Raw genomic sequence first — 17945 nt, forward strand, 5'->3', positions numbered from 1 at the left:
GGGAGCTTTATTGAGAGGAAACAGGGTCACACCCAGCAGACAGGCTCTCCCTTTCAGCCGGGTCTTGCGCGCTCTCACTCGTGCTCTCACTCGCTCTCGCTCTTTCACACACACACTCATCTCCAGGCTCTGCCATACAGTCCAGCTCCCAGCCACAAGGGTGGGACACTCCTCAATTCCTAAGATTCAGAGGCAACGGGGGGGGGGGGCAGGAGGGAGGCAGGAGGGGGAGGAAGTGGCCCGGTTGGCGGTGGGGTTTCGGGGAGGGGTGCAGAGAGCAGGGGTGGGCTGGCGGCCACTGGTGAGGAGCCCCGACAGCGGCAGGAAGAGCGAGTCCCCCGGCCCTAGCTGGCCTCAGCTCTGCTGCTGCCTCTCCTCGGAGCTCTCGTGAGCAGGGGGCAGAGCATTGGGGTTGGAGGGTCGGGCCTCGCACCCCACACTAGTCCTCTCTGCCACGGGCGGGGTGCTGGAGAGGGCAGGGCGCGGCAGGGAGGGAGCTGCGGGCGCGGCTCAGCTCTGGGGTTCCTCGGGAGCCTCGCCCCCCTCTTCCCCGGCGTTGTCGGCGGTCCACAGCGTCAGGTTGTCTCTCAGCAGCTGCATGATGAGGGTGCTGTCTTTGTAGGAGTCCTCGCTGAGGGTGTGCAGGTCAGCCATGGCCTCGTCGAAGGTGGTCTTGGCCAGTGAGATGGCCTCCTCGGGGCTGTTGGCGATCTCGTAGTGGAAGACAGAAAAGTTCAGGGCCAGGCCCAGGCGGATGGGGTTGGTGGGTGGCATCTCCTTCTTGCTGATGTCCATGGCCTCCTGGTAGGCGGACCGGGCTGAGTCAATGATGCGCTTCTTGTCGTCACCAGTGGCCACCTCGGCCAGGTAGCGGTAGTAGTCGCCCTTCATCTTCAGGTAGAAGACTCGACTTTCGGCATCCCCGGCCTCCTTGATGAGGTGGCTGTCCAGCAGGCCCAGCACCGCGTCACACACGCCCCGGAGCTCGGTCTCCACCTTCTCCCGGTACTCTCGCACCTCCGGGCCCTTCTCTTCCGAGCTCTCCTCATTGCCTTTCTGCTCGATACTGGACAGGACCCTCCAGGCAGCCCTCTGGCCCCCCACCACGTTCTTGTAGGCCACCGAGAGCAGGTTTCGCTCTTCGCAGGACAGCTCCTCACCCTTTTCCACGGCGCTCTTCATGAAGGCTGCCATGTCCTCGTAGCGCTCAGCCTGTTCTGCCAACTTGGCCTTCTGGATCAGACTGGCTCTCTCCATGGCTCTGGTGACAGACAGGCGGCGGGCTAACTGGCTGCCTTGAAACCGATGCCGGATTCTGTGCCTCTCCTGCTCTCTGCCTGCCTTTTGGCTGGAAGGTCTGGCCCCACAGAGGGGTGGGGAGGGACCGAGGGCGGGGCTGGGGCCCGGGACCTGCCTCCCTCTGGTCTTCTCCCCACACCCTTTCCGGCTCTTCCTTAAAGGTAAAAGGCTGGGATGTAGGGTGAGTCACCGGGGCTCAGTCTGCAGGAGAACTCCGCCGCCGGGCGTCGGCCCCACCTGCACAGGACACCTTTCCAAGCTCCAGGCTGCCCCCTCTTGTTCGGTGCTTTGATTACATGAGTGCCCACCCAGATGCCCCAGTTTCTCAAATCAGATCCTCCTTCATGGTGTTCTTCCAGGGGCCAGGGATGGCTTCAACCAAGTGGCCGCCTCAGCCTGGCTAGAGCGCATGAAGACAGGTGCACCCAGGAGGATGGGGTTCTTAATCCTACCAGGTACATTTCCCACCTTGGTTTAGGTGAGATAATTATGTTTAGGTAGAGCTGCAGTTTCCCAAGCACCTTCACAGCCACGAGTGGATTGAATCCTTACTGTGTCTCTGTGAGATGGGCCAGACTATGACTTTTACTTCCACTTTAGAGGTGGGAATGCTAAGGCTCCGAGAGGGATGAGATTTGCTCAAGGTCACACAGCTAATAAATCCCCTGTATCCTACTTCCTTTGGCTTCTCTCGTCAAGGCCTCTGACTTGTAAGCTCCAGACTGTATTTAGAAGTGAAATCCAGGCTTCTTCCGGAGTCTACCTGAAATGGTTCTCTCCCTTGGTCATCACCCCCCCTCAGGGTTCCCTCTGAGGTCCCAGAATGCACAGGTGGCATGGTTCAGGGTGCCACTTAATGAGGTATTTAATGAGCGGCCCCTGACGCTCCAGCCCAGCCTTTGTAATTAGTCATCCAGTAGGTTTGTTGGACACCTTCCCCATCACAGCACAATTTTCCCTTTCAAGTTGGTGGCCTGTTACCACTTGTTTGAGGACCTACCCTCTGGCTCTCCACGCCAGGTCACCTACCCCCTCCAAGCCGCCTGCCATCATGTATCAGTGGGGCTCACACAGGGTGGGGGCCCAGCTCTCCTGCCTGACTCAGCCTGCCTTCTGTCAAAGGCTGGGAAGCAGGCCACTTGGGTGCTCAGCCCAATTTGGTTCCCCAGGGGGGACGCTAGCACCTGGAGAGAGAGACAGGACCAAGATAAAGAAGGTGGCGGTGATACATACCATTTTGTTTTATAGGGTAGCAGTACCAGGTGAGTGCTGCCTCCCCCAGTCTGCCTCTCAGAAATTTCCCTGTCCCTTCCCTTTGATTATGGCCCCCCCTCTGGCCCCTGTAGAGGACTCAGAGATGGGAGATTTCTCTCTTGCCAACCTTCCGTCCCTATTTGCTGGGATGCTATTCTCATTCAGCCAGGAGTTTCACCTGAGGTGTTGGCCCTGTGCCTGTGAGGGTGGGTTCCTGCTTATCTGCCCCACCCCTAGCCAAGGCTCAGATGGGGCTCAGGGGTGGGGCTCCCCTCACTGGGATCCAGCCAGCCTAATCTCTGAGCCAGGGCCATTTCACAGGCCTGTCCCTCCCTGGTTCCTCTCCGTGCCTGAATCCCCACCTTCCCCTCCTGGAGGGAGGCTTAGCCCAGAACTCTGAGGCCCAAAGATGAGATCTGCCTCTTTGAAGGAAAAGTAGGAGCATGCCTGGGCAGATACTACAGGTTTTCCAAGGAAGCAGAAGGTATTTTAGGCTTGACATCTTTAAGGCTTTGCTCAGATGGGATCACTGACAGAAAACGATGGAAATGCACTAAAATACTAATTTAATAGAGCGTATTTTTAGGTGTTGGGATTCTGAGTGATTTTTTTGCTTTTGATTTTCCTACTTTTTTCAATGGTAGATAGATATTATTTTTCTATAAGAGATAGAATAGCCTATTATCTTTGGAATCAGACTCTCTGGGCTTAATTTTTAGAAGCTGTACGGCCTTAGCAAGTGACTTAACTTCTGTAAGCCTCTGTCTTCCTAAGTGTAAAATGGGGCTTGTTGTGAAGATTAAATAAGTTGATGGAAAAGCACTTAGCAGAGTGAATGGTAACTATTATGTGAAAAAAAATCTAACCAATCTTATGATGATAATCATATACACACAAAGCACTAACATGGGGCTGGGTTTTGTGAAGTGACAAAGGGCCCCAAACCAAGCCTCAGAGGAGGCCTGAACCCTGTCGAGTTGAGTGTCCCTAGGGAAGGGAAGGCAGATGAATGGTCAGATGTGCTCACTCAGCACTGCCTCCTCCCTCTCCATCAGACACTCCTCTGACCTATGCAGGCCATAAGCCCTCAAGGACCTTCCTTTTAGTAGTCATCCAACCCAGGCTTTCCCAAGTCCGGGGGGTGAGGGTGGGGAAACTGGAGATCCCAGAGCACCAGATACCTGTAAGGCAGGGCCTGGCAGGCCTAGGAATTTTGGAGTTGCTGTGTCTCCAGGAAGGCAGCATCCTCTTCCTATCACTCAAGCCAGGAGACTTGGTGGTGGATCACACTACAAGCTCCATGCCCTCAGCACAGCCAGCAGAGAGAAGGGCATAAGGAAGCCTCTTCACTCCTCCCCCTTTCCTGCTGAAGCTTAGGGGTGAATCTGGGAGCTCGGCTGCCTAAGACCCTGCCCGCTCCAGCCTGTCGATCCTGACTCAGTTCCTGTCTCAGACACCTCCCTTTGCCTCCAGGGCCTCTGTTTCCCAAGTCCAGGAGCCCAGGCAGGCAGGAAGCAGCAGGCCCTGGCAGGGCACGGAGTTCCACCATCAGACATCTGAGTCAGCAGGATAGGAGCTGGGGCTGCGGCCCAAGGGGGCTTTCCTCATCCCGCCTGCTACCTTCCCATCCTTCCATATAGCATCCATCCTGCTAGCAGGTCCAAGGCCTCTGGTCCAAGAGGCAACAGATCCTTAGCTGGTAATCACAGGCTTGTGGCTCAGAGAAGGCAGCAACCAGTTGCTATCTATCTCCACTGAGAACAGAGGACAGGACTCTGAATACAGCAGGAGGGACTCTAATTAGAATACAGAAAGAACTTCCTATGAAATTTTGTAGTCTTGGAATGATCAAATTAAACAGGTGACCGGAGGCAGGTATGGCACCTCTCCCCTTGCTTAGTTGTAAACAAGACTTCAGTTATCCAGCCAAGGGCTCACTCTACTAGCCGCCTTTAGGAGGGAATATTAGATTACTCTTAAGTGACTCAGCTATCCTGAGTCTTTTTCTCCTTAAGGCGCTGTTGTTTAGTCTCCTACATCCCTCAGACCAGTCCGGTCTAGGACATGGTGTGGAGTTTGTGGAAAGAGATGGAATGTCAGGCTACGGGACTGCATCCCAACTCCATTTTAAGGCATTTTAAGGCCTTGTGGGGAAAGAAGCCTGTTCCCCATCAGTACAAGGAGGCCAGCACAGATCCCCTCTAAGCCCTCTGATGGCTATGAATGACAGCCTCCAACTGGGTTTCTCCCTCTGAGATCCCCTCCTCCTGAGGCAGCCCTATTTGTTCCTTGGGTAGAAGGGCCAGAGGTTGGGCAGAGACTTGAGTTCATATCCTCATCTTGCTGCCTTATCAGCGGGGAGACCCTGGGCAGCTGCTGTGCCTTCCTTGCACCTCAGGTCCCTCATCTGTAAAAAGGCGGACATCACAGGTTCAGTTGAGAAAACGGGCCTGGCACTTGGCTGCTCCTTGCTAAATGGCTGCCATAATGATTTTTTAGCTCTTACATACTGTGTATCTCAATGTGGGGCAGCAGCTGGGGAGAAGGAAAGTTCCATGAGACTGTTAACCTGGACTGGGTTCAGCTCAAGGGGTGACAGTCCCAGCTTGGGTTGGGACTTTTCAGAGATGAAGTCAACTAAGACTTGAAGGTCTCTGGCACTGAGACCAGTTCTAGAGGGACAGAGTGAAGAGCACACTGGCTACTCTTTCTGTGTCACTTCTGCCTTCGCGGTGCCCCTTCTTTTAAATCTCTGGAACTGGGTAGCCCTGGTGGCTCAGTGGTATAGCGCCGCCTTCAGCCCAGGGTGTGATCCTGGAGACCTGGGATCGAGTCCCAAGTCGGGCTCCCTGCATGGAGCCTGCTTCTCTCTCTGCCTGTGTCTCTGCCTCTCTCTCTCTTTCTCTCTCTGTGTCTCTAATAAATAAATAAAATCTTAAAAAAATAAAATAAAATAAATCTCCCGGAACCAGTGGGGGTGGTGGCCCCTGGGTGGCTCAGTTGGTTAAGTGACTGACTCTTGGTTTTGTTTTGTTTTGTTTTGGCTTTTTTTTTACTTTTTTTTTTTTTGACTCTTGGTTTTGGCTCAGATTCTGATCTCATGGATCCCAGCCCAAGCCCCGTGTAGCGTAGCATCGGGCTCCACACTCCATGGGGAGTCTGCTTGAAGATGCTCTCCTTCTGTCCCACCCCCCACTCACTCAATAAATCAATCTTTCAATCTCTGCAATGGCACCGACCATCTAGATAGAACAAGGCTGGCAGGGAGGGTAAGCCAGATGGTCTGCACACTCATCCTGGGCCTCACCCCTGGACCCCAAGTAAAGGTGGCACCAGACAGCCAAGGATATGGCAAGAAGAGGGAAATCTTTATTTTGGTTAAAAAAGGTACAGGACAGCAGACAAGCAGCCCCCAGCCATGGACTCAGCAGATTTCCTAGGCCCAGCCCAGTTTCCTTTAGTTCCTCTGAAGAACGCAGGGCTGTCAGAGCTCACTCAGTCCCTCAGTGCCTGGGGCAAAGGGTACAAGCATCCTCCTTGCATCTTACCTACTTGGGTTAGTGGGGATGGAGGGGGCCGTGGAAGGCCGTGGGAACAGTGTCAAACCGGTTGTGCTTAGAACAGTTACCGAACTTGTTCAGCAGCGTCATCAACCACCAACAGCCCAGAGGCTCCTGAAGAAACCTGCTCAGCTCCACTATAGCTATGCCTGATTCTGGGAGTGGGCAGGCTGTAAGGCCAGATTCCTGAAGAGTCTTGACACCTTACAGATCTGGGGAAGGGGAAGGGAAGTGGAAAGGGGGCCAAGTTTCAGCATGGTTATTATGTCATTGTGCTGACAGCTGCGTTATGGCTTTCTACACTCTGGCTGGCACGGAGTGGGGGTGGGGGCAAAGAGGCCAGCCCCTGCCCCTGTGGGGGGGCTCTCAAGAGCACACGAGTGGGGCAGGCTTGGGGGCAGACCCTGTAGGCACAGACGGTGGCAGATGGGCCACAGGTTAGGCAGGTGGAGGTGCCGGGTGCCTGGCTCCCCTCAGGCCACTCCTGGAGAGGCAGAGAGCAGCGGTCCTCAGGAGGTCCTTAAGCCCCCGCACACACTGGAGATCCCAGCAGGACAGCAAAGAAGGAGAAGAGAGAGGGTTAGCGGGATTGGGAAGAGAGAGGAGGCCTGCAGGGGTGCTGGCGGGGGGACAAGCGCCACCCCAGCACCTGCCTCTTCCTCACAGAAGGGCTGAGGCTTGGGCAGCAGGCAACGGAGCAGGAGAGAAAACGGGCAGGCGAGAGCTCAGCAGAGACAGAAAAGCCAGGACACAAGTGTTAGTGACCGCAGGCTCCTGCACACCAGGACGCCACCAGGACGGGCCCAAGCACCCCAGAGCAGGTATGTCACCCTCTCCCCGACCTCACCCTTCACCTCCTGCTCCAGTGGGAGAGCTGCTCTGTGTGAAGCTACTTCCTCAGTCCAGAGCAGGGCTGGGCTATTAGCCCTGCCCTCATGCCCCGATCCTTCTGTTTTGGGGGGGAAGCCCTGGCGGCCCTACCACCGCCAGCACACACACCACACCACACACCAGACAGATGAATGGGCTCCATGGGGTTGGCAAGGCATGCGATGAGGATGAGATGGTGTGTGAGGGAGGCGGGCAGTGCTGGCTGACAGGGGAGATACGGTCTTACCAGCTAACCCTCTGCAAAGAGGCCTGTTAGCTCCCCTCAGGCTGTGCAGGAGATGGCAAAATCCTGACAGGTGTCCTCCTGGGGGAGATACCAGAGAGGCGGGCCAGTGTTATGAGTTGTCTGGCTGTGCCCTGCTGCCCAGGTGGGGCTGGGGCCAGGGAGGCTCTGGCTCACAAACTGGAATCTATTGTCTCAGAAACATTTTCTTAGCGGGGCAGTCACGGTAGGGGGGTGGGATATCAGGGTGAAAAGACAGCAAGGAAAAAGACCTCGGGGGTCTCCAAGTCCCAGAGGCAGGGCTAGGGGGTAGGAGTAGGCGGGGGGACCAAGAGGGGACAGGCTGGCCTCTTCTTACATGCCTGGGGGGCCTCGCCCCCTGGCTCGGCCTCAGAGAACTTTAGCCACACCACTGGCCTTCCTGCCTTCTGCCTCCCCAGGAAAGACCAAATTTGGCTGAAAGAATAGAGAGCTGCCAGTTGGAGCCTCAGCAAAGAAAGAGCAAACAAAAACCAAACCAAAGCAAATCAACTCTTAAAAACAAAAATTTTATTACAAGCAGGAACAAAGAATACTGGCTTAAATAAAAGGCAGGTGGGAGTCCCCTCCTCTAGGCAGCTCCCTCCTGACTTCCCAGTACCACTGCAGCATGGCCCAGGGGCCTGCCACCAGGGCAGAGCTGCTTCTCCCAGAGGGGACCTTCCGTGGCTGCCATTTCTCAGCTGCCTGTGACCCACTACCCTCTGCAGCAAGGAAAGGCAAGACACGAGGACTTCCTAGTCACTTGCCAAGGGCTTCAGCCCACTTAAGGGCCAAGGACAATTTCCTATCTATTTTGACAAGAAGCTAGAGTTTCCAGCAGAGAAGGGACATCCTTTGAGTTTGGGCCCAGATGTAGGCCAACAACCTTCATTTGCCTCTTGGCCCACCCTGCACCTTCCTCTCTTTTCTCTGGATGGAGTCCTTGGTTGGCAGAGACTCCCTGTCCTCTAGCCACTGGCATTAGGTCCCATACTCAGAGCCCAGAGGAGGGAGCACGGCTTGCAGAATGGCAGCCGCTCCCACAGCCATTACCCCATCCACCACACCCAGCCTCAGCCTGTCTGGGCAGGTCCTGGGCTTCCTGATGTCCAAGGAGGAAAGAAAGATAGGAGGACGGGGGGTGGGCACTGAGCTGCAGCAGAAACCCAGGGGTCTCTCGTGATCAAGGCATGGGCTCCTGTGGCCCTGGCTCAGGCTGCTCCTGCTGCTGCCCGCGGCCGCCCGAGGGGGATGGCGGGGAAAGGGGCAGCCCGGGGGATGTCGGGAAGTGGGAGCCAGCCACATTCGTACAAGGGCATATGCGAACACACGCATGCACATACATACACACACTCACTCACTCACTCACTCACTCACAGCCATTAATTCTCTTATAAATTTATTAAAACCAACTTGCCTTCCAATAATCCTTAACCTGGCACTACACAGAGAGCAATGTGGCTGACTTATTTTCTTCTTCCATTAAAAAAAATGCTATGTAGAAAAGAGGTCTATAAAATTGTGCAAAATACCCAGCATTAATAAACCCGTTTCAAGTATTGCCAGCATGAGTCTAGCCCACCCAGCCCAAGCACTGACTTGGGAGAGAGGTGGGGGGCCAGACTGGGATCCCTTAGAGAGCCCTCCATGGGTAGTGAGAGGGCAAGGCCCCCACTTCCTAGTGTGCTGCCCAGGAATCATGCAGGAGCTGAGGTCTTGGGTGCCTGGCTGGCTGGTTTAGCTTCCTCTGACACAGGCTGTCCCCCACCCACCCCCACCTCTGCCCTTTCTATCTGGAACCCCAGCTCTATCCTATTGGCCAACCCCATACAAAAAAAAAAAAAAAAAAAAAAGAACAAAAATGGAATAAAGAACAATGATCATCACGAAAAGAAGGAAGGAGCCTGCAAACCAAAGCAGCCCACAGAGGAGGCATCCTCTCCTATAACTGTCCAGAGCCTAACACTCTTAGGCTCTGCTTCACCCCCAGGACCCTGGCTGAGCAGAGCCCAGCAGCTCCCCCACCTGGGAGGTATCACACTCAGCCGGCACCCTCACTCACACAGGGCTTGCCCTGGCACAGATAGAGACTTGGCATTGTCCCCTCATGGCCTCAGGGGCCCTGGCCTCTCTGTCTCCTGTCACTCCTGCCACTGATCAGCTGGGGGGTGGGGGTGGGGGACGTGCGGATTTAGGGCCCACGGCTGTGGGAACTTGGGTTTGGGGAGCAGAGGATACAGCCATGGAAGTGTGGGGAAAGCCACGCAGGGTGGGAAATAAATACGAAAGAGTCTTTGGCGGCTCTGCTTCCCTTGGGTGGAATGGGGAGGGTCCTGGCAGGTGTGGAGGGCGGCAGGTGAGTACGGAGGGGTGGACAGGCCAGCAGGTGGCAAGTACTGAGCCCAGTTCAGGGGTGGCCTCCTACCATGCTGGCGTCGGGCTTGGCTCCACAGGCTGGCTCATCACTTCTGATGGGAGAGGGCAATACGGTGTCGGCCTGCACAAATCCCCTTCGGTCAATCAGGCTTCCAAAACACAAGAGAGGTCACATGAGGGCCCTACCCAACACCAGTGATCCAGGCCAGGGCTGAATGGCATAGTCCATTTCCCAGCCAAGAAAACACCCAGGCCTACAAAGCCTGAGAAAGGGGAGCTGATCTCCAGTTGGGGGCGCGAAACCCTTCCCTTTCAGAAGGGCCCACTCTGCACTCTGGACACCTGGTTTTGGCTACCAGATTTATACACTGTTAATTCAAAGTGGCCCCATTTTGCTGCCTGGATGCCACAAAGCCAGCCTGAGGGTAAGGGAAAAGCAGGATGAAAGGGCATTTGGAAATAGTGTGATTCCCACTGTTACTCACACCCACCCCCCACTGCAAGCATGAGAGGCATATGAGGCAGGAGAAGCTTGTGGGGAGGGTGTGGGGGTATGGACAGTGTGGGGAAGTCTTGCTTCCCCAGTGTCCACTGCAATTTAACTCCTGTTCTGGCACTCTGGTGCCCCCTGGTGTGAAGACAGGGGCACTTCCTCGCTGGTCTCAGCCACCAGGGAGGATGGAGCCCCACCCAGTCGGCTATCAGCACCAGAGGGGCAGCAGTGTGGCCACGACATTAATCCTGGTGATCCCTGGGGAATAAGATTACACGTGATATCTAATACTCTTCTTTCTAATATTTTGCACTTAATTTTTTTCCACAATGAGCAATGTCATTAACAATTACATAGAATTCTTTTATGTTGGGGCACCTGAGTGGTTCAGTAGGTTAAGTGTCTGCCTTCGGCTCAGGTCATGATCCTGGGGTCCTGCATCAGGCTCCTTGCTCAGCGGGGATTCTTCTCCCTGCCCCCCTCCCTCCCACCCCACTTGTGTTCTCTGACTCTCTGTCGAATCAATCAATCCATCCTTATTAAAAAAAAAAGAATTTTTAAAAAAGATTTTATTTATTTATTCATGAGACACACAAAGAGGCAGAGACACAGGCAGAGGGAGAAGTAGGCTCCCTGCAGGGGGAACTCGATCCCAGAACCCCAGGATCACGCCCCGAGCCAAAGGCAGACACTCAACCACTGAGCCACCGAGGTGCCCCAAAAAAGAATTCTTTTATATGACAAATGCCTTGAGTGCACTCTGCAGGGGATGGTGGACAGAGGGTTTCCGTGGTGTGAGCAGAGGTCTCCTGCTTCCAGAACCTCTTTGAGAGTTGTGGACTCACAGCGCTGCCCCCCACTGGTCAGGCCAGGCCCTGTGACCTCTCCTGTTCACCCCTGGCTTACCTGGGAGGTAGGGGGCCGCAGAGCACAGCACAGCAGTTGGTGATAACACTTTTATGGCTGTAGGGATTGACGGAGGCCTCACCGCCCCTCTTGCTGGACCACGAGCCTTTGATCTGCCAGCAGGAAGGAGGTGTAAGTCAGGTATCATTTTCTAGGAGGGAGGCCTGGAGGCTGGTGAATTCTGAACCCAATTCTGGACAAACTACCGGAGGGGATGTGTCTTTAGCCCAGGCTATTCAGTGAGTGTGGGGGACTGTTGGGCATGTGGGACACCTAGCAAAGAGGAAGTAGCCCTAATCAGGACAGAAACAGAGCGTAGCCAAAGAAGCCTCCCAAAGAAACTTTTTGGGGCCCCCTCTCTTCTCTGGCCAGCCACCTATGAGGGAAGGTAGTACAAGGGGCAGGGCTCAGGCTGACCTGGCTGTAAACCCTGGCCCTGCCACTGACACACTGCATGAGCCCGGATAGAACGCTTCTCTGAATCTCAGTCCTCGTGTGAAAAATAGGGAACTCTGATAGCATCGATGGGGCATTTGATGAAATCCTGCCTATCTCTACGTCTGTGAAGCCAGCTATCGAAGGCACCGAGGAGTTTAGCAAGGAAGTATACCTGTTTGACTTGAATCCAGAGTTTTCCAGACTTATTTGGCCATAATACATCTTTTTGCTTAACCCCTAGTACGTCCTGAAGAACTAGCACCCAGGAAACCGCCTTGGGAGATGTGGGCTAATGTCATTTCTGCTTGTACCAATCATCCAGCACATGATACCCTATCATGAGTGCTAAGTTTTATTTACCAGAATGAGAGGCTGAGGTGAAGAAATGTATTTTCTGTTGGTCATGGCCTCTGAGCAGGATCTGATGGCGGCCCCGGCACACATGCCATCATTTGCTTTTTTATTGTTTGTGAGAACAGGAAGGAGAGGTCAGGTCTGGCCCAGGGCTGGGCATGCAGTGGGTGCTCAAACAATGCTTGCTGGTGGAGGTCTGCCAGAAAGCCTTAGGATCCTGTCCTCACTGTCCCCCTCAATAAGGGTGCCTTCGGGAGCCCCAAGGACACCCTGAGAATGGTCACATCTCTTCTGCCTACAAGTACAGTGCAGTGGGGGCCCAGCAAGCAGAGCTATAGCTTCTGTTACAACACCGGCTCCATCCCTTTCCAGCTGTGTGACCTCTGAGTGATGGCAAGTCACTCAGCCATCAATCGGGAGAAAAAGCATCCCTTTTCCTTCTGCCTCAGAGTTGGCAACAGGACCTCCAAAGAACACTGGAAACAGTAACATGCTGGCCAATGTCATGACTTCCAGTGGAGCACTGCCTCTGGGTTAGCGAGAAAGCCCACACCGAGGGGCCGAGGGGCTGAGGCATGTGGGGGCTCAGAAGCCTGCACTGGGTCTCCCATGGCCAGGCAATGTCTGGCTGCCTTCCATCTCCACCCACGGTACCCCAGCAGCAGAGAGTCAGGCTGCATTGCGGCAACCCCAGGCTCCTTCAGCCCTGCTTCCTTCCCAGGACCCCTGCCCAGGGACAGGGGTGGCTCCAGCTTTACTCACATCTTCGTTAGTTGTCAGGTTGGAGGCGACGAGGTAAGTATGAAACCCTGAGAGGCCCAGGATGGACCAGATGGAGAAGAAGCAGATCACCAACTCCAGCACAGTGAGCAGGGTGGTCAAGGACACACACGGGGACAGGGCTGGGAGCCTCCCTTGGACCTGGGAGCTTGCCACGCTCAGCCTTTCTTACCTACCCTTCCACAAGCTATTCCTCAGAGAGGAAGTGAGTTCATAACCTTCCTCAGGTCCACTCACCACTTCTCAGCAGGATCACCTCCGAGGACTTCAGGAAGGTTAGGGAGCCCCTTCAAGAGCAGCAAGGGTGATGGACAGTAGAGGGAAATGAGGATTCCAGGCACCAAGAACCCCACATGGAACATGGTCCAAGGAGCTTGGTGTCTTAAAGGAAGACAGGGTTTGTGGCTCCTGAGAGTTCTTGGCCACCCCGGCCCCATGATCGGGTCATTTAGGATCAGCTCTAGCCTGGGTGGGAACAGAAGCAGCTGGTATATCGGATTATTCTTGAGGACAAACACTGGCTCTACACCCTTCCCTTCTGTTTACAGGATGAGGTGCAGGGACCCACCCCAGCGAGGGGGCCTGGTTCCCACAAGGGCATCTACCAGATGACAAAGGATATCTTGCTGGTGTCTCCTTCAGAGTGGAGAGGAAGTTGCTTCCCTGAGAGCCTGGGGAAGAAAAAAACAGGACAGGGCACACTCAGAGGGATACTGACCGTGGCCCCTTGACTCAGCTGAACTCCTGGCCCACCCCTCCCGCTCACCCCTGCCCCCACCCCCAACTCACGCAGCGTCAGGTGGGTGACCACACATGCGAAGATGAAGGCCGTCAGGAATGAGAGGGAGAGGATAAACGCATAGAAGAAGCGGTAGTTCCGTCTCCCCACACAGTTGCCCACCCAGGGACAGTGATGATCAAATCGTTCTGGAAGAGGGCCAGGGGAGACAGATTAGTGTACCTGGCCTGCAACCAGCACAGGTGTTTAGAGGCCTCATGCCACAGCTGGGGCCTTGCTCCCCCCACACCTCTGTGCATTGGTCCACCCCCAGTTCCTCAGATGCTCCCTGCTTCTGGACCTTTGTGCACAGGTTCCTACTGCCTCACACATTCTACTCAGTCTCTTCACCTGGTTAAGGGTAATTCCCCCTTCGTGTCTCAGCTGCAAAGCCACTTCCTTAAGAAGTCTCCTCTGATCCCAGACAAGGTGAGGGCCCTCTGTTATCTACCCCATTACCTATCTTTGTATTTACATACTTATTTATAATTAGTGGACTGGCCTGCTCGATTGTAAACTCCATGAGGAGGCCTGTGTGGGCCTCACACTGAGCTAACCGACCAGGGTCCAGCAGGGCCTGGTACAAAGATCTACACAAAAGTACTTGTTGCCTGGCCTATGACACTGGCCACATGCCAACAACCAATGATCCCCATTTCTTGCTCTAGAAGTAGAGGCCCAGGGAGTGGCTGGGAGAGCTGGCATGAAAGGCCCGGTCCGAGGCCTGAGCTCACACCAGCACTATGTCCCCAGGGGCGGCTCATACTCAGGCTGGTAGGAAAGTCCTCTGTGAGAATGTGGATCCCAAGCCCATTGCAGGCCTCACATCACAGCCAGCACCCTTCGCAGAGGGTGGGTGGAGTAGATTCTCAGGAGTGAATAATGCTCACTGAGTCACCCACCTTGCTGCATGCTGTCATGGGTGTTCCCTGCTGTTCTCTCACTCGGGGAGTGCTGAGCTGGTGTGATGAGCTCACTGCCTGGGGACCATGCACAGTCACCATGGCTCAGCTTGTCTGGGTCCTCTTGCATAGCAGTTCCCTTATGACACCCTCCCAGGGGCACACCCTCAGCCTGCATCAAGGCTGCCTGGCCTCCGGAGGGTAAGAAGAGGAGACAAAACAGCCTTCAGTTCCCCAGCAACCACTGCAGTTGTGGTCAGGAGCTTAGCTTCCAATCCTGCTACATCCTCTCCACCTTACTGGCTTGAACTCCTGTTCCCAGCTTCTTATCCCCAAGCCCTGGGAATCAGATCAAAGTCATTCAGTATAGTTGGCCCTGGACCACTGGATGATAAATCATTCTCTTTCTGGCCCCAAAGTATCTAGAATGTTATGGGTCCAGTCTCTGGTTCCTGGAAACTTGGACCTACTGAGGACCCAGGGCTTCTCTGTATCTGCCTCATAGTGCAGAGCTGCGGGAAAGGAATCTACCAATCCTGGGCTGAAGCCAAGACACCACTGGTCACACTCTGAGCCTCTCCTCATAGCCCCTCCTCAGTCAGAGCAAATTTGGGTGAAGCAGACCTCCTGCCCAGCTTTGGTTGATTCAGACACACCTCCATCCCCACAAGTGACTTCCATGTCCCCAGGGCTCCCAGCATTGCTCCCTGCTGCCTCCCACTTACCCACACAATTGTCACAGACACTGCAGTGTGAGGTCCGGGGTGGTCGAAACATCTTGCAAGTGAAACAGTACTTCAACTTGACCATCTGCCCGTTGATCATCACCTCCCGGGTCCGAGGGGGTGGCCGATATGTGGAACTGCCTGTGTTATCTGAGGGTGGGAGGAGAGAAAGATGGGGGATGTCCAAGCCCAGAGCCAGGAGCACCAGCTGGGGGGGGGGAGCCACTGCTGCCTAGCAGGGACAAGAGAAGCCTTAGGAAAACCTCCTCCTGGCAACAACACTTTGGAATAAAATGTGGCCCATGATGGGGACAATTATTAAGAGCTGCTATCACCTACTGACACTTGCCTTATGCCAAGCCCTGCACTAAAGTTTTACATACCTGCTCACACACCACTGGCCTTACACAACTTAGAGAAGGAGACCCTGGGAAGACTTGGGGAGGTTTATCTGAATGGAGTCAAGCCCAGCTCTAAGTCCCAGTTTCTAGGAGGCTCAGGATATGGAAGGACAAAGTAAACAACACTGAGAGAACAGTCAGATCCAGAATGCAGGACACCTACAAGACCACCAGCCTGATCTCTAACAAAGTCAATGTCACAACAAGAGAGGGAGATGCTTCTAAATTAAGAGACATGAACAAATACAATGCATGATCCTAGATTGGATCCTATTTGGTTTTTTGGGGGGGTGGATCCCTTTTTAAAAAAATATTTTATTTATTTATTCATGAGAGACACACAAAGAGAGGCAGAGACACAGGCAGAGGGAGAAGCAGGCTCCATGCAGGAGGCTGATGTGGGACTCGATCCTGGGACTCCAGGATCACGCCCTGGGCCGAAGGCAGGCGCTAAATATAAATAGCTGAGCCACCCAGGGATCCCATGGATCCTGTTTTGAAAAGCAAAACAACACGGCAACAAGAAAGACATTTGGGGGGAAGCTGGGGAGAAAGGACTATAGATTAGAAATTTGGGGACTATTCATTTTCCTAGCAGTAATGGAATTGTGGTCATGTAGGAGGCTGTCTTCTTTAAAATCTTGAAAAAAAAAAAAAAGGATATATGACACAAATAAGAGAAACTAATAACAACTACTAAATCTAGATGGTGAACATGCAGAAAGTCACTGTATTTACAGAAAAGTCACTTTTCTGTATGTTTGAAATTTTTCATAATAAAAAAATTTATTTTTTTATTTTTTTTTAATTTTTATTTATTTATGATAGTCACACACAGAGAGAGAGAGAGAGAGGCAGAGACACAGGCAGAGGTAGAAGCAGGCTCCCTGTAGGGGAACCTAATATGGGACTAAGTCCCAGGACCCCGGGATCATGACCTGAGCCAAAGGCAGATACTCAACCACTGAGCCAACCAGGCATCCTGTAGCCAAGGATTCTTTTTTTTTTTTTTTTTGCCAAGGATTCTTAAAGGACAAAGCTAATGGACTTAAGTGACTAGATATCAAGACTAATGATAAAGCTCTAGTACTTAAGAAGGCCTGGTGGTCTGGGGCAAGGGTAGAAATGCTGATCAATGGAACAGAAAAGAGAATCCAGAAATAGACCCAATATGTAAATGATCAAGTGGTTATGACCACGCAATATCACAGAGCCATGAAGGAAGATGGTCTTCTCCAATTAAACAGTAACAGTGCTGAGTCCACTGGGCATTCCCCCTCATGGGGGAAAAATGGATCCGTACCCCCATCTCCCACCAAATGCAAATTCAATTTCAGATCGATTGTAGCTCTAAATGCAAAAGTTTGGGATTAAAAATAATAGGAAAACAACTTTATGACTCTGGAGTAGACACAGATTTCTTAAACAAAACACAGAGGGACAAATCATGAAAGAGCAATTTGATATAACTGCATTATATCAAAATTAAGAATTTCTGTTCGGGGCACCAGCTGGCTCAGTTGGTGGAGAGTGTGAGCATTCACAATGACCCCAAGCATTAATCTCGGGCTCATAAGTTTAAGACCTGAGGTGGATGTAGCGATTACTTAAAAAAAAAACAAAAACAAAAAGAGAACTTCTGTTCATCTAAAGATATAATTAAAAGAATGAAAAGGTGACTCTCAGAGGAGAAAATATTTACAATATGCTTATCTGACCATGGATAAAGGATTTGTAACCAGAATATATAAAGAATCCCTGGGGGATCCCTGGGTGGCTCAGCGGTTTAGCGCCTGCCTTTGGCCCAGGGCGCGATCCTGGAGTCCCTGGATTGAGTCCCACGTCGGGCCCCCGGCATGGAGCCTGCTTCTCCCTCTGCCTGTGTCTCTGCCTCTCTCTCTCTCTCTATGTCTATCATAAATAAATAAATAAACAAACAAACAAACAAACAAATAAATAAATAAATAAATCTATCTATCTTTAAAAAAAAAAAGAATCCCTGTAAGTCGGTAAGAAAAAGCTCAGACAACTCAATTCAAATGTGGACAAAAGATTCAAACAGGTATTTCATAAAAGAAGCTATCTAATGGCTAAACACATGCAAAGGGGCTCACGCTCATTAGTCATCAGGGAAATGTAAATAAAAACCATGATGTATTTTTTATATACATGTACCAGAATGGCTAAAATGAAAAAAAAAAATTAAAAATCACATGCTGGCAAAAATGTGAAGCAACTAGAAATCTCATATAACTACTTTGGAAACCTTTGGCACTAACCACCGAAGTTCAACATAGGAACCCCCAATAAGCCCACAGCTAGGTATCTCCCCAATAAAAATGTGTATGATCTTTTTTTTTTTAATAAATTAATTTTTATTGGTGTTCAATTTACCAACATACAGAAAAACACCCAGTGCTCATCCCGTCAAGTGTCCCCCTCAGTGCCCGTAACCCATTCCCCCCCACCCCCCGCCCTCCTCCCCTTCCACCACCCCTAGTTTGATCTTTTTAAAAAGAAGGAATTTATAAGTAAACTCTATGC

General features: G+C 52.7%; 2 protein-coding genes across 2 annotated transcripts in view; both read right to left on the reverse strand.

The window, feature by feature from the left end:
- SFN (stratifin) lies at window positions 1-9773 on the reverse strand. Its single transcript, XM_041766369.1, has 2 exons — window positions 9674-9773; window positions 1-1261 (listed from the first exon to the last, which is right to left on the reverse strand). Exon 2 carries the CDS (start codon window positions 1255-1257, stop codon window positions 511-513), a length of 747 nt encoding a protein of 248 aa, XP_041622303.1. The 5' UTR covers window positions 1258-1261; window positions 9674-9773; the 3' UTR covers window positions 1-510.
- ZDHHC18 (zinc finger DHHC-type palmitoyltransferase 18) overlaps window positions 7333-17945 on the reverse strand; it is a 26081-nt gene continuing 15468 nt past the window's right edge. The window contains exons 3-8 of the mRNA XM_041766368.1: window positions 15001-15150; window positions 13385-13522; window positions 13218-13266; window positions 12578-12680; window positions 11024-11136; window positions 7333-9773 (exon numbers count right to left, since the gene is read on the reverse strand). Coding sequence (XP_041622302.1) covers window positions 9656-9773; window positions 11024-11136; window positions 12578-12680; window positions 13218-13266; window positions 13385-13522; window positions 15001-15150 — 671 coding nt within the window. The 3' untranslated portion in view covers window positions 7333-9655. The remainder of the gene's footprint in view (window positions 9774-11023; window positions 11137-12577; window positions 12681-13217; window positions 13267-13384; window positions 13523-15000; window positions 15151-17945) is intronic.

Source organism: Vulpes lagopus, chromosome 8 (assembly GCF_018345385.1).
Source record: "Vulpes lagopus strain Blue_001 chromosome 8, ASM1834538v1, whole genome shotgun sequence".
NCBI lineage: Eukaryota > Metazoa > Chordata > Mammalia > Carnivora > Canidae > Vulpes > Vulpes lagopus.